The sequence below is a fragment of the Glossina fuscipes genome, unplaced genomic scaffold (genome assembly GCF_014805625.2).
Source record: "Glossina fuscipes isolate IAEA_lab_2018 unplaced genomic scaffold, Yale_Gfus_2 154, whole genome shotgun sequence".
NCBI classification, from domain to species: domain Eukaryota; kingdom Metazoa; phylum Arthropoda; class Insecta; order Diptera; family Glossinidae; genus Glossina; species Glossina fuscipes.
Window position 1 is genome coordinate 424,395 of NW_023998497.1, and position 16,977 is coordinate 441,371.

The 16,977-nt window shown below is 35.4% G+C and overlaps 1 protein-coding gene across 1 annotated transcript; it reads right to left on the minus strand.

Annotated features, from left to right (window-relative positions):
- Window positions 1-120: 120 nt before the first annotated feature.
- On the minus strand, window positions 121-15,425 carry LOC119641572 (sodium-independent sulfate anion transporter). The gene is made up of 10 exons (XM_038040321.1): window positions 15,095-15,425; window positions 8,055-8,354; window positions 7,836-7,994; window positions 2,630-2,695; window positions 2,456-2,571; window positions 2,091-2,394; window positions 1,717-2,019; window positions 1,049-1,194; window positions 812-985; window positions 121-746 (listed from the first exon to the last, which is right to left on the minus strand). The coding sequence occupies exons 1-10, from the start codon at window positions 15,171-15,173 to the stop codon at window positions 531-533; spliced, it is 1,863 nt and encodes a 620-aa protein (XP_037896249.1). The 5' UTR covers window positions 15,174-15,425; the 3' UTR covers window positions 121-530.
- Window positions 15,426-16,977: the final 1,552 nt, after the last annotated feature.

Genomic DNA, 16,977 nt, shown 5'->3' on the forward strand with positions numbered 1-16,977 from the left:
CGTTATGCAATTGAAAGAAAATTTATTTTCTGCTATTGTGTTGAAGCATTCTGGGCTTGACCGTCGTGTCACTTGCAATTGTCAACCGCCTTACACGCTTTGTCTTCGTTTATGCATTTTTGAAACTCTCTCTCCATAAATACCAAAAATTTGGGTTCTTCATCTATCATTATAAAATTTTTCAGTCAAAAGCGCCCAATTCTTTTGACTACAATTTTCTAGGTCGAATAGAAAGCTTTTTGTACTATAATGCGGACCATATTCAACTTTTTGAGTGAACGTTCAGCTCGATACAGCAACGCGCTGCCGTTGACTTTGAGGTCCCCTGATGGCTTTTTCAAGGCTTTTACGAGAGAACTGATCTTATTCTTGAATATCTGATTTCGTCTGAAAAGGAGATTGACGATTGCTATGTTAAATGAAAGATCAAAGTGATTATTTGAATGACCTTCAGTTCTTTCTGCGTAAATGATTTACAAATTGACAAATTTTGTGTAAAATTTATGACGATCTCTGATTTATTTAAAAAATTACGTCTCAGAGTAAAGAGTATTTTGTGAGGCTTTGTTTGATAGACGTTGGCTACGATATTCCTCAATTATATCTTCAAGGGTTTTATTAAATTTAAAAATTGGACGCATTTCAGGCTGTAAGCGGCAAATCACTCCCGCTGCCGATATATTCCAATTCCAACACAATACTTGACAATTGAGAACTTGCAGGTCTTCTTTTAAAGTAATGATATTCTGAAGGAAGGATAATTTATATTTATTAAATGTAAGGAAATTTTAAAACTTGTTTTGGAACTTACTGCAGCTACTGTAGAATCAATGCCATGGATTTCGTTGCCAAGTATAATGACAAGATTAATCCCTTCCGATTGCTGTTTGTGGACAAACGTCACTATTTTTTCTTTAACGTATTCAGCGCTCGCATAATCGAGTTTCTGCTTAATAGTCACCAAGCCGAAGACTTCTTCAGAAATCTAAAAAAAGGAAAAACCCTACCCATGTTAAGGGAAACACTGTTGAAATTGAAATAAATTTACTTTTTCGGTAGATAATTCAATTTTTGGTCTAGCGCTGCTATAGAGAATAAACCAACAATTCGCAATTGTACCGCTGAGTATACCATATTCTAAACTCCAGAATAAACTAAGCAATAAAGTAACGAGAAACGGGAAAAGATCGGCTTCTGAAATAATTTTAAATAAAACATTACTGGTTATTATCTTTATGTAAAAAAAAACAAAAAAAAAACAAGATTACAGTCGGAAAAGCCAACCGTTAAGTGCCCTACACCACATTGTCTAACACAATTCTTATTTTTATTAAGAACGTGAAAGTTATATCTTGTCTTGATATAAACGCAAAGAAATTCTGAAACTTGAATTTTTTTCCATGTAACGACTTTTTAGCAGGGGGCGTTATACGGGGAATGGTCGAAAAAGTGGACTAACCCGAATCATTTTCAATAGCGCTCATCCTTGGGTCGAAACACGTCACTGTACCAAATTTCATCAAAATATCATGGACGGACATCAGAGAGACAGACGAGCAGACAGGCTTAAATCAATTCAGATTATGATTCTGATTGGAGCGGTATAATAAAAGACGGGTCTACGCTAAGCCCTTCTGCGTGTTACATATGTCCGCACTAACTTAATATACCCTGTAGCACAAGTGGTGTAGGGTATAACAAAAATCAGATGCTTACTCTTTGCCACCCAAGTGTCTTTGACTTTCTTTAGTTCCACTAAAGATATCATAGCAGCTATAATAATGGAAGCCAAAGTAGATTTTGGTATATAGTAAAAAGTTTGTGTTAAGAAAGCTAAAGCCATCAAAACTAAGGAACCAGTTACTAATCCACCCAAGGGAGTTTTCACTCCGCTGGCATTATTGACAGCTGTGCGCGTGAACGATCCCGTGACAGGCATAGAGGAAACAAAACTCGCCAATATATTACACATACCTAAGGCTACCATCTCCTGAGAGGCATTCACAATTTTACCTTTCGCTGAGAAATGTATCAAAATATGAAATTCTAATAAATCAATTCGCAATTTTTCTCTTATCTCTAAGACTTACAAAATGCTTTAGCTATTGCAACAATTTCCAATATTGCCACCATTGGTATAAAAGCTAGAGATGTACCCACCGTACCAATCATTTCAGTAAATGGTACTGTGGTTCCGTTGACATTAGTACTGAAAGGGGGCGGCCGAAATGGCGGTAGACCCGGTGTTATGTTGCCAGTAACTTTAAAAGGTTGCGAGCCGTCACGGCTTAGAATGAAAGCTAGAAATGTACCAATTATAACGGTACAGGCGTTACGAGACAAAGATACATATTTCCAAAATATGCGATTCCCGTAACTAATATCTTTGGTTTTCTAGACAAGCGAGACCACATCTATAAATATTGTTAATTTTGTTGGGAAAGGAATTTCTTACTTTCATTATTAGCAAAAATACTAAAGAACTCGCTCCCAGTAAGGCATCGTTTCGGCTGATTTTATTTAAATGCGTAAAAAAAAATTTCCAAGACGGTATCAAAGCTTTCGAAGGACCTTTAATAAAATGAATTATTTCATATTAATGATAATTTTTTATTTAAATTAAACTTACTAACAAGCCCGACCAAATTATTGATTTGCGCACTAGCTATAGTAATAGCAGCAGCTATCGTGAAACCTGAAAAGAAAGAAAGTATGTGAAAATATGAAAATATTGGTCAAAATCCGGGCATTGCTTATTCAAGCCATTAGGGAGACTTAGCGTAAAATGTGTTCGTGTTTTTCGTCCTCCCGGTTATGATAACTACACAGAAAGGCTTGAATCTGTGCAGAAACAATTCCTCTTATTTGCCTCACGTAATCTAAGGTACTATCTGAACGCCAAATTTCTCCCGTATAAAAATAGACTATTGTTAGTACATTTACCGCTAAGAGTTATGCTTCTAAAAATGTTTATTCAAGGAAAAATAGTATAACCATTTTTTAAATTAATAAAAAATGTTTTTTTATGATTTGACCAATCGATCGTAGACGGTGGCGGTCAACAAGAAGTGAGGAAGGAGAAAGAAATAGAAAGTTGGTGGTGGTGACCAAAGCCTAGTGGATGTATGCCCAATCGATAAGTGTTACGCTTTTCCTAAGCATTCGCTATAATTACAACCAAAGTAAGCTCTACCGCAACCAGATGTTAACCATCAAACACTGGCTTCATAGTCGTGACTCTTACCTATTCGGCTATTCATGCAGATAAATGACATGTAATGTGATGTTAAGTGGTGAACAATTCGTACCGCGACCTAAAAAGATCTATTGTACTCGCTTGCGGCCCTAGTTCGAGCAGTTTATGTGCTATGCTGAAGAATTTGATGCTTCTTTTAGCTTGACGTTGTCCCTCACTTTGCTTCCAATGGCTTGCTGATTTTCCCTGTGCCTATTGCGATACCAATCTCTCGATACGCTACAAAAAATTTCCGGGCCCACATCAACCTACGCGCTTCTCTGTTGCCTAAACAGTCAGCTCTCCCATTGCCTTCGATGCCTGAATGCCCGGGTACTGAAGATAGGCTCATCTCGTTCCTTCCTCCCTTACATTAAGGTTTGAAGGCACCTGATGAGCCCATAAAATGAAGCTAATATCGTAGAAATCATTAACTCTATTCACCTTTGCGGATCATACGAAAAACTTTTACTATTCGTATCATCTATTCTCGCTGACAGACTTAAGAGGGTCAAGTCGTAAAAATGGAATTTCTTGAAAACCAACCTGATGCAGTGGTTGCCCCAAAATTCATAATGCAAGCGGGCTGAGGACGAGGAGTAGCACTTATATACTTTGTAAAAGTGGACCCATAAGGGAATCTTATTTTTTCGTCCGCTACCGACGGGTGTGGATATATTCAGGTTGTCAAAAATCGTTTGCATTATTCTGAAGGAAGTTTCGCAAGCCCATAAAAGACATATATTCTTGATCATCATAAAATTCTAAATCGACTTAAGCATGACCGTGTGTCTGTTTGCGAGCCCATGTAATGTTTGTGGTAATGATCGCTATTGACTTCAAATTTAGCGGAAATATTAGAGATGTTTGCACGCAGGTTGATACTAAAATTGCGCTAAAGAGCACGAGGGACCCGCCTACGGTGCAGCATCTCTGTTTCAAATATGAAAAAAATTTGATTTTTTCTCATTCCGTATATAAAGCACAAAAATGGTAAAATCAGTCAGGCCCACCTAATATTATGAAGAGTATGGAAATTAGGTTTTTTCAGTTTTTTCTTTAATCTTTTCCAAGGTGGAGACGATGGCTATAACAGACTCGGTCACAGCCAAATATGATTTTCTTAATTGTGTTTTTGTACAGAAGAAGAAGAAATGTAACTCTCTATAAAAGATCTTAGACTGCAACTCGGGTAATCTATTTTGATCTTATCGCACATATCTCCATTTCACTATTATGGCTGGCATGAGCACGTTTATTATGTTTTTTCTTACTAAGCCTATTTTACATTGCATTGTATGATTCATTGAAGTTTTATTTACATTTAATCAGTGTGAAGGAAGTTATATTGCGACTGTTAAGAAACCTAATCTAATATACAGACCAAGGTAGAAAACTTTATTGAGTTATTGTAATTATTGCTACACCGTGTCCTAAGCTGCAATCACTTCATTGATTACACGAAAGTTGATAAACTATTGTAGCAATCTGTTTACTTAATACATAAATTGTTATTATTGCTGTTATATAGTTTATTTGCAGTTACGTTATATGTCTAGCTATTACATAGTAATTCATTTGGTGCCTGCAATTTAGTCACTCAACTAATCTACTCATAAAGCGCTATTAATAAGTTTTAAACTTTTTAAACTGAGCTGATCCTGCACTCATTCAAATGATCCTCCACCTGTTGCCCCTCATACGTCGAACCATCAGATTCGAAGCGCGTTAGTAAAAATATGTTCTGTTTCTATATTCTCGCATATCTTCGAACACACCTTTTTCCTTACCTTCTTCTCTCGCCGTAGTTTCCAGTACGCTGGAAGAAGTCTTCAATTCAAGTCCCCCTATTTCGGAATCTTGGTTACCACAATCGCTAATTTTGCTTAACGTCTTTTGATACGCATCACCGGCCTCTTCAGAGCAAACAACCTCATTTAATGAATTTATTGCGCTCTCAAGGCCGACGGGAGGCTTCTCAAGTACTATTGGCCTGTGCGACATCGGGCGTGTTTTTGTATTGTATATGGCGCACCTTCACGGTTAAACAAACTAACAGCCATCTACAAAAACTCCACTTTATTTGTATTCCTCTCATTATCGTTTATGAGCGAATGAATTCCTGGGTCCATCTCATTGACTTTACATATGCAATCTTAGATACATGATGATAGTAAAGTGAGTGAGAAATTTAAGGTCAATCTTAAGCGAAAAGTCACATGGTGAGTAAAAATGCCACCAATAAAGATGAACATTTTGAAATGCGCGTTTGTCAAAAGCTTTCAAAGCACACGTCTCAATTTAGCAATCAATGTCGATGCGCAGCAAGTTAATGCAGCGCATATGGTGGCATTTTTAAGGTAAAAAAAATAAAGATTTCCCCTTCAAAAGGCTTAACGATTGGCATTTCTAAAACAACACTTCAGTCGATTCAATTACTTCTGCTTTTTACGCATCGTTCAAGCGATTAATAGGACGCAGAGATTTTCTAAGCCATCTCTAATTATACCCTACACCTCTTATCGTATGAGAGTACATTAAGTTCGTGCGGATGTGTGTAACACCAAGGAGGACGTGAGATCCACCCATTTTTCATTACACCGCTAAGCTATATCAGCTCGTCTATCCATCTATCCGTCTTCTTGTGTTCAATCTTGTATTCTTCGATATACTTTGATTAAATTTGGTGTTTCCAATAGCACCTAAGTTTGGAAAGTCGTTATATGAATAACTGTAGGCTGTGGTTTGGCATTTGATGATGGGCCGTGTCGCATTATATCTTTTCATTTATTACACTCATCAGGAAAGAACGGCGGGGGTTTACTCGTTTTGTCATAATGCTTGCAACGCTCAACAGGAAGCTTCAGAGATTCTATAACGTGCATATATTCTAGGTCGGCGTGAAATTCTGAATCGATTAAGCCATGACTGGCTGTCTGAGCGGCTGTGTGTTGCTGACACTCTCCTCGTCGCAAATATGAAGATATCGACTTCAAATTTGGCTTTTGATAGAAGACTAAAATTTTCTACATTCGCTTTACGGAAAACTCTACTATTTATGTGCAAAAATGGAAAATTCGGCCAGGTCCATAACGGCTTATAAGTGATTACATTTCCTTTTTTCCGCTTTTTTAAAGTTTTACGTTTGTTAATCATAAGGTGGACAAATGTTTAAAGTGATTACAATGATTTTATACACTCTTCAAATCAAGATATATTATCCGCGTAAAATAATGTCTGAAATAACTATGATGGACTTGGTCGACTATTTTTTCTTAATAATACCAGCGGTATAGGTATCAAATAAGAAAGCTTGGAGAGTAGAATGCGAATAAATTTTTTCTTAAAAATAACACTCATATGGGTATCAAATAAAACGACTGGGAGAACAGAAGAGACTGGGAGATAAGCCAAGTCGATGTCCCGTCGTGAAAGGTTAATGTTTCTTAACAATACCTTTTACTGAAATATTAAAAGTGAAAGATAAATTTTTTTCCCGTTCCCCTTTTTGCGCCCCCAACTGAATATAATTTTCTTACTTATTTCTTTTCCAAGTTTTCTAAAGCAACTCTGACTCCAATAAAATGATTTACTCCAATATTTTAGGTTAAATGCAACACATCCGCCTATATTATAATTGTACCGCCTAGAAATTTCTTCGTGATTTTGAGGCAAATGAAAGTTATATATATGTGTATTTACACTTGATCTGGTGGATGCTCCAAAATAATGCAACTTGTTCAATTCTTCCATTGCAACTTACTTCTGCAAGTCAACTAATTATTTTAGAGAAGATTACATTTTTTTCCCTAAATCAAGACTTTTGCATCAATTGATTCGAGGGATTCTGAACGATTGCTTTAATTATTTCAAGATGATTATTTAAAGAAATGCCTTTGCAGCGATCTTTGGATTCTGACCACTTTGACTTTATCGTTCCTTGATTTATAATCGCACGATTGAAACGATGAGCTTAATTGCCTTCACTTGAAACTACAAAACAACACCTAATGCCAGAAGAATCCCAAATACCTAATTGATAGGCTTGTTTAAATAAACTTGATTGGAATTGAACAATTCACTTATATATGTATTCCTTCAGAAGTTGCACTGATTGACCGGCCAGAGCGCGGGTTCTCTTTCATTTATAAATCTAATCTTTTCAAGGCTTAAATTTGTTTAATACAAATAAATACTATTTACTTTGTTATATCCTATGTTGAAGCAAGAACAAGTTTTCTTGTTCGAGTTAAACCAGTAGATGATAAGAAAATTTAATTGACATGTTCCTAAAATGTTGATAGACTTTTTTTGTATACATAATTTAATTTAGGTTTGAAAGTGGAATTGAATGCTACGAATTCTTAAAATAGCTTAAACAACAAAAATATGCTAATATCGTAAAAGATTTCGTAAACTTATGTATATGAACCATAGGAAGTGCGATTTGCTTTCATTTTATCAAAGCAGTCTTTTAGGAAAAAATTCTAGAGATTCCATAGACTCCTATTCATTTTTTCATTACCAACTTTGACATGCCTATCAGTCTGTCCTTCCGCCTGCTTAAGATTCCATCATCAAATTTAAAGCTTGTACTCACCCGTTATGACCGGAATGGATATGAAACGTACTAATACGCCCAAATTGCATAAACCTAGCAACAATATTGTGCAACCCGCCAAAAAGCATAACAGAATTGCATAATCTGGACTTATGCTGGCATATGGTTGAACCATTAAAGCCATAATTGCTGTCGTAGCTATAAGACATAATTTAAACTTGTTAGATAAATATCGTTTTGAGTAGTTGACATACTCACCTATAGTAACATCCTTACAGGAACCAAATATAATGTACGTAAAACAGCCCATAAAAGCAGAATATAAGCCATATTGAGGCTCGAGACCAGCTACTACACCGTAGGCAATCGCTTGGGGTATTGTTGTAAGTCCGACCGTAAAACCAGCTATGAAATCTTGCAACAAATATGACCACTGATAGCGCGGGAACCACGATATAATAGGAAATTTTTGTACTATCGTTTGGGGACGACAACAGGTAGTTAATGCTACGCGAAGTTTGCGACCCAATGGAGGTAATTGCTCCTTATAGAGATCAGCTGTAAAAAGAGTATTTCATTTATTTATTTTTAAAAATTATTTTTAAATTTTCTATTAAAATTATATCTCGGGAAGATATAAAATTTTGAGCTCTTCTTTTTTTTTTTTTTTTGATCATATACTAATAATAAATAATGTAAACGCGATAAAAATATATGAAAACATGAAACAATAAAATGCGTTAGCAAATATAGTTAAGTTCATTGTGTTATACGTACGGTTAGCACTTGATTACGCTAACTTCACGGTTTTCTTTATAATACACTGTAAAACATCCAGTCATAAACGTTTCATGAAAAAATTAAATTATTTGTGCATTTGTTATCTTCTTCAATGTTTTCAGATATATCCAAACAAATGGCCGTCATACATACTTGCACATACCGAAAAGATTGGTTTGTTCTTTTATGATGTAATACTTTAATAATCTAGTAATTGGAGCATGAAAGATTCCCTAAGATCGAGAAGGTTGAAGGCGATCGATTTTCACAAATTAATTTTCAAAATAGTCGAGCAAGGCAGAATTAGATACCCTACACGATTTCGCCTAATACCGTCACTCATACACTTTCTTAATAATAATATAATAAAAGTGATACATTGGGCAAACGCGCAATTTCCATCGAAGCTCCTTTGCCACCATGAAACGTTTGGCTTTTACGGGGGATCCCCTATATATGGTGCCGTCTAAAGAATTAGCCTAAGTTATTCAAATTTTCGATGGGTAATTTGCCAAAAACTAATCATCATCACAAAATGTTAAAAATTGAAACTTTCCGGCATATACTAATTTTAACATCAAAGCACTCCATTAACTCCTAACTGTACATATTCAAAACGAATTTCTCTAATAATAATTTTATTAGAGATATAATATATTTCTCTAATAATGATATTAAAATTTCATAAAATTTAAAATGGAGTTAATCGATTTGGCAAGTGAAGCATTCATATATTAAGTTAGATATACCCACTCTCTATTATACGGATCGATTCAGAATCAATTTCGGAATCGCTTTTTGCATTAATCTGAGCACGTCTATCTGCACGTCGGTCCGCCTTGTTTTCTTATGTTTATTATAAAATTGTTGAGATATTTTGATGAAATTTAGGGAAATTTAGCCCAACAATGAACTGAGTTGAAAATGTTTCGGATCGAACTATTTTTTCGATGTTAAGATCTTTTGGACCACCATATAACGGCCTTTCAAAATAAGCTTTAGGTGATGTAGGGTATTTAATGTATGGCCGCGGCCTATTATAGTCTTTTCACTTGTTATCAATAAATCTTCTCGCCCACATTTATCCTCAATCCCTTTGCGTGCAAATGAGCAATGCGAGTCAAATAGATCCGCCTCAACCTACGATTAAAAAAGTACGAGTTTCTATTTCTGTTGTTTATATGTGTGGAAAATACACCAAAGCCACTGGAAACTAGTCGCGTCCCGAGAGTTCGGACTACTTTTTTGCCTTTTAAGCAGTTTAGAAATAATACGCTATATAAATACTTGCTTGACGTAACCTTGATTTATTGGATGGACGCTAATGCCATAATAATTGATAGATGGTTATGTTCAGAATATCAAAGCTATCAGGAGTATCCAAATAGATATCAATAGATCCTTACATGCTGAACGGTACAGTTCTTCCTTTCTTGATTTATATATTTATTTGTAAATAATTCAGCTGCTAGTTTAAAATCAGCCGCTTTCAAATGCTTCGTACAACATATAAACCACACCTACACAAATCATAAAATAAACTGAAACTAAAGTAAGTTCAAATATTGTAAGCAAGTAAGACTCCCGTCGTTAAATATCCTATCACATTTTCAACAGCCTTATTCTGAGCAACATCACAGAGACATCATCAGGCGTTTTTTTTCGGGATTTGCAGGAGCTGACAACCTCATTATGTCCTACCACCACTTGTGGTACTGGGTATATTAAGTTAATGCGGACGTCTGTAACACGCAGAAGGGCTTAAGGTAGACCCACCTTTTATTATACCAATCGATTCAGAATCATAATCTAAATTGATCTAAGCCCGTCTGTCCGTCTGATGTCTGTCCCTGTAAATTTGTATTCAAGCGCAATTTTTCTGATATTTTGATGAAATTTGGTACAGTGACGTGTTTTGACTCTACGAACCTACCTACAAATACTATTCGAAACGGTTCGGATTGGACCACTTTTTGGACCACTGGCCATATAGCACCCTATTCCAAAAAGTCGTTATATATATATATAAAAATTACAAATTTCAAATTCTCTTGGCCTTTGTATGTATAAAAATTGCAAGTAGTAGTATCTCGGCATTTCAAATTGGTATGAAAACTTTCGATGGGCTGGGGCAATATTTTGCACACCGTCTCATATAACGAAAACTGAAGTCCATATGACACAAAGATATAATTTTCAATGCGTCATGACGAAAATTATATCGTAATAGTAATTTAACATAAAAAAATTAACCTACCAAATTTAGGCCATCTCGCCCTATATTTTGGATCCGACCTTAATAAGGAGCAGAAAAGTCTAAGTTTTAACATGTGGTGATGAAAATTGATGTGGTGATTGACTGATTTCATACAAGTATGAATTCTACAAAATTTGGACCATCTACACCTATTTTTCGATGCTGCCCTGTGTAAGGATTAAACTTGTACTACATTAGGTAGCCGTATAAAGGCTCACTCGTTTTGAGGACCCGTGCGTTTGGTAGAAGATTTAGCACATTTTGCAACCAACTTTTATCGCAAACTACTAGAATCCAGGTTTTGACGTGTTATGAAGGTTTACTTCTTGTAAGAATATAAATATGGGCGAGATTCAAAGATTGATGCAATTTCTTGCAAAATCCTTAAATTCATTTAGTATTCTAAAATGCTTGATTCGATCGAACTATTAAAAGTTGCAAAATTTGTTTTATATCGATTTTTTAAATGTGGCATGATGTGGAGAATGACGGTACGATTCTAACCACTTTCAATACTGCTCACTACCCTTCGGTCAAAACAAATTCATAGAAATATCACAAAAATTTCGACCATCAAACTGAACACAATAACATAAGGAGGACAGACGGATAAACAAGTTTAGATCGATTCAGAAAAAGATTCCGAACTGATCGCTATCGTAAAAGATTGATTTAACGCAATTGCTCCTGCTCCTGCCCTGCGATGTAAAGCATAACGGTTCCAAATTGAATAAAAAGCAGGAATATTTCAACTAATTAAAGGTCGTGCATGCATTCGCGAGCATGCATTCGCGTGCATAATAATCTACCATCGCTAGAAGTGGCGTAGCGTGCAATGAATGCATGTAATGAATTGTATGAGATATAAAAGAAAAAACAAAGAAAAACTTGATTATTGATATAAATGCGTTTTATTAAACTTTTTTTAAGCTCAATTCTGTTTAATCAGTTGGAAATGGCGAGAAATGCAAAAAAAATGTTCAAATAAATTTAATGCAATAATATTGACGAGTGTAACCGCAATCGGTTGAGTTGACTCCGAATGTAACCATACGACAACGAAAATGTATGCGTTTATGGGCGATTAAATTAACAAGTAAGGCAATGAGGTGGATATAGGACCACAACCAACAGGGAATTGCTTGTGAAATACGAGGTTTGCTCGAAGGAAAAAGGCGACTTTCCAAATTACTTGGACTAGGTAGGATTTTCGAATTTTTTTTTTTTTTGTTATGTTCATATACATGTTCCTAACATGTGTTGACTTTTCCAGCCATTTTAGTTTGTTAGACATGTTGCAGTGTGTTTGGCAATTTTTTGCTATCGAAAAAATCGATCAAAGAATCTGTATTGAATTTTCTGTAGAAAGTAAAATCAAGGGCTACAACTCCTTTAAAGTGCTGACTAGACCACTTGGCGAGTCTACTTTGAGCAAGAAAAAATCTTTGTAAATTGCTTTGGAGAATCGTTGAATCTTTACTGGAGAAGTTGCTAACGATGTCGGCATATCTGTTGCCTCGTGCCATGCTATATATTTTAACAGATAAATAAAAAAACAAAAAACAGGGTTTTTTTGGAACACACCCCGTGTATTAATAATTTGACGTCAGGTACGCCCACAGCAATTGTGAAAAGCGGTGTAAATGAAAGAAAAACAAGTTAGAGAATTATGGTAAGCTCGATCATGAAGAATATTTTATGCCATAAAGGATTTGCTCCCTCTCACAACTTTCAGATACGCCATTGTGGTAGAACAAATAACTCCAAAAGAGTTAAAGAGAGAGCCAAAGCGAAATTCTCATGCACTGTAATATTAGGTAAGGGAGTTTTGCCATTCTAGCCCCAGATGCAAGTACAGGTAGAATGTTTCGCAAAATACACTTGTAAAGCTTTATCATTTTATCCGTTATAGTCTATGAGAAATGAACAAAAAATCAAACATTCTGCTTTCGAAGACAGAGTTGTCTCCCTTTTATAGCGTAGGGTAGGTGAACACTTTTACCATTTCCACTAACAATTTATGTGGAAGAACTCTCAATATTTTCGCCAAAAGCCTACGCTTACCGCAGACTGTACACAGACGAGCATGCCTGGATCGATTATGCGTTAGGTGCTAAACAGAAAGTCAATACCATTTCTTAATGAATACTCAAAAGATGTCAATATTAGGCCTAAACAACAAGATGAGTTTGCTTAAAACAAATTTTAAAATACGATGATAGGCTCTCTGAAGCTTTCTTCTGAATGCAACTATTTTGACACAACGACCATATCGCCAATCTTCAAAGCTGCCTTAACATCGGAAATCTGGTATTTCTTCATAAGCTTATCCGCACGCGAAAACCACAATATTTGTATAAGAAAACGTTGTTCGCCGCCTGACCATAAGTAATTGTCATCCTCAAGGCTATTCTTTGTTAATGTTGTAAAGTTATTTAACTTGTTACCACTGCCCATTAAGACGAACTATTTCTTCGAAGACTACTAAGCGCAATGTTCATAACCGCACGGGATTTTATAGTCTGGCTGGCACGCTAGTATTAATCGCAACAGCAACCGTTAATAATTATTACTATTAGTTAATAAAGCAAGCTTAGCTAAATTAAATATGGCACGTTATGACATGGTATTAAGTATCCAAATAAGATTTCCCAAAGTTTATGAGAGAAGATGAGCATATATTTTTTCCTAAAACAAGCGAAAATATTATAGTCGGGCTACACCCTACACCACATTGTTTAACACAATTCCTATTTTGCCATAGAATACAAAAAATTATGCCCTGTTTTTATATGAAGCTACTATTAGAGCACTGCTAATTCCCAGTTGGCCTTGTTTGCAAACAAAGACTTACTTTCCGTCAGAATGATTACGACCAAGATGTTTAAAAATTGAGTACAGTTGATTGTTATACCAAACTGCTATAGGAGATCAATTTTCATTGCAGAATATTAAAACTTATACCTCTCTGTCCTAAAAAACAAAAATTTTCATGAAAATCTTTATATAATGCAGAATCCAAAAATAGGCGCGGGTGGTCCAAATTTGGTAGGATACATTTTTTTTAACTTAAACTACTATTGTGAGCTAATTTTGATTATGAAGCATTTAAATTTAGATCTTTTTGTCACGTGAACATAAGCTCAGTCGGGGTTCAAAAAATTGCTTCAGCCTGTCCAAAAGTTTTCATATCAATTTAGAATGCCGAAATACTACTACTTGCAATTTTCATACGTACAATGACTTTCCAGAACAGGGCGCTATATGTGGAACGGTCGGAAAAGTTGACCGATCCGAACCATTTTCAACAGGCCGGTGTACCAAGTTGCGAACGGTAATTTGAACACAAAGTTACATGGGCAGGCATCAGACGGACATACAAGCTTAGATCAATTCCGAAAATAATTCTGAATCGATCGGTATAATAGCAGCTAGGTCTATCTTAACTTAATGTAGGCTCTACCGCAAGTGATGTATGAAATAAAAAAGAGAACACGCGCAGACCGACATAGTTAATATGGAGATATATTAAACCATTTTACTTCTCCTGCACAAATTCTCTTTTGATAGGAGGAAACGTATTACAATTTTTAATGATAAATATTATAGTAATAAATAAAATGAAAACAATATAATCATTAATATTATTAATAAAACTTTCCCAAATAGATAATGCATGGGGGCAGCAAGGAGTTGTTCTTTACTAATCTTTAGTTGCAAGCTTATAGTAAAACTGATATAGTATATAGTATATATACTCTACTGACAGTGTTCATATGTAAGTATATGGTTGGGTATAGGAAATTTTTGAAAAGTCACAAATAGAGGCGTCCTAGCGTTTCACGGCCCATTATTAAAAACACTACACCGTTTTGCTTAATATAATGACTTTTTATAATAAGCTGTATGGGAAGTGGCCGAAAAAGCGGTCCGGTCGGGACCACTTTGAATAGCATTCGCCATTGGGTCAAAATTTTATCAAAATATTTGAAAAATTACGGAAGGAAAGTTGAAGACAATGAGGCAAGACGGACAACAGGGCGATTCTATCTCAGACCCTTCTGGTAATGTAGGATATAACAATTAAGAAAGGCGTTTATTTTTCTCGGTTTAGAAAACAAGTTTCAAACACATGTGCGTAAAAGATAAGTAAGATATGAAAATCATGAACGATGGAAAAGAAAAGCAATAGTTATTTATTTAACTAACAAATGAATTCACTTGTAATGTAGATCCGAGTTGCTTCACCTCCCTACCCTACCTTCTCCTAATGATAGTCGAGACGATGTAGATGGCACTGAAACAGCTGTTGCTGTTACTGGCGTAGTGAATTCCGACATTGTATAGCGTTTGAACACGTTTTATATTTCCTTTTTTAAGCGTCAAATCTCCACTTTTCACGATCAACAATCAATCACTCACTGAATTTTATTTATTATTACACATTTTTAAGAGCAAAGTTTTCACACATTTGCTGTTTGTTGTTTAATGCTTCCCTACTGCTTTTGATGAATTGTTTAATAGGCAATTAATATTTACAAAACATTGCTTTTTCTTTTTAAAATTGTGTGAATTAGCTGAGCACAGTTATCAACGTTATTTTTTCGCAAACTAACCCAAGACATTCGTAATTTATTTATTAAGATTTATTTTTCAATAATTTTATCTGGTAGCAAACGACTCACTCACTGTGCTGTTTAGGCGCATTTCTTCTCTTTTGTTCTGACTTTGAGAGTAAAATCGTTTACTCTCTCGCTCTCATTTCTATTTGTTACTGCTTAAAAGCATTCCCTGGATTGGATTGAAATGCCTGCAAAAGCCACACACATTGTTACGTGTGCGAAAAAAACGCCTTTTGGCACTATTTACAAATCTTTACTATTTAGAAAAGAAATTCGTTTTAAGACTACCGTCCATCCGTCTTATTAGCGTTACAACTGATTGCGGTTTTAGCTTTTTTATTTCTAAATTTATCAAAATTTCTAATTTTCTGTCAATATATGGCAAGTGCCGGATTTCCAGAGTCTTAATGGATTTCCAATATAGCAATATAGCTAGATTTGTTAGTGCAATGAAATCTTCCATCTTCTATTCATTCTTATATTGAAATTTCTAGAAAGTTTGCAGTCGCAAGGTGGTCTTATGATTAAACATTGGAAGTAATAGGAAGTTAAAGCTTTCAGTTCAGAGACAACGTTGCATACAAACTATTGCTTAGTAAATCTACAATAAAAAAAGCAGTAAATAAGTTAGTGAGCCACAGGGTTTTATGGGCAATGCTCAAAAAAGTGGTGCGACCCGTACGTCCCCTTTTTAATAGCCTTCTTCTTTGAATCAAATCAAAACGGCAAGACGGAGAGACACATATATATCGATTCCAAAAGTGATTCTGAATTGATCGGTACAGCAAGAAGCGTGCCTGTCTCAATTCCATCTGAATGTTGCATCCATCACACATATTTATTTATAATTTCGAAATTATATAACTGTGTGACATATACTAGTTCAACGAAAAACCTCAATAAGTTCTTTCCGAAAAACTGAAAAACATTTTTCTTATATTTTAAATAAATTTTATTAATTAAATATGATTGATAGGCTTCCGCTAGTTTTCCGACAAAACCACTGGGGCATAAATGTAGGACTTCTGGGATATCTTCTGGAAAAAGTGGGCCAAATGATTTTCACAGCCCCCTTTTATGCTCACCTAAACAACCTCAAGTGAATTGTGCAGAAAATGAAGAAAATGGTTGTCGAATGAAGCAATGCTTAAGTTAGATGATGTATCGTTCAAAACTTCTTAGTCAACCTTCTTTAGTTTTTATTCGAGTCATTTACTATGTGTGAAGTCTGGCATTTTCGTGATGAAAGGCAGAGAATTTGTTAGGGAAGGCGGAGAGGCTTCTGACTAATTCCTGTTGGGCGCAAGTATCGAACTTGTTTTCCTAACCCGCCTTATTGTTCAAGACACTGTGTTTTAGTAAAAGTTTAGCTTCGCAGCTATGGCATAAAGTAAAATAACTGGTCTACCAGAGGGCAAATTTGACAATGGATAGAATTGAACCAATCTTTACGTCTCCCATAGATACTGCAAATTTTTTGACAAGCCTGCGAATCCTTATCCTTATGGTATGGAATCTTGTC

Coding starts and splice junctions, on each gene's coding strand:
- LOC119641572 (XM_038040321.1), bottom strand. CDS start 15,173: ATGTCGGAATTCACTACGCCAGTAACAGCAACAGCTGTTTCAGTGCCA. Junction 8,355..15,094: donor TCGACTATCATTAGGAGAAG/GTAGGGTAGGGA, acceptor CTCTTTTTACAG/CTGATCTCTATAAGGAGCAA. Junction 2,696..7,835: donor ATCCATTCCGGTCATAACGG/GTGAGTACAAGC, acceptor CTTTCTTTTCAG/GTTTCACGATAGCTGCTGCT.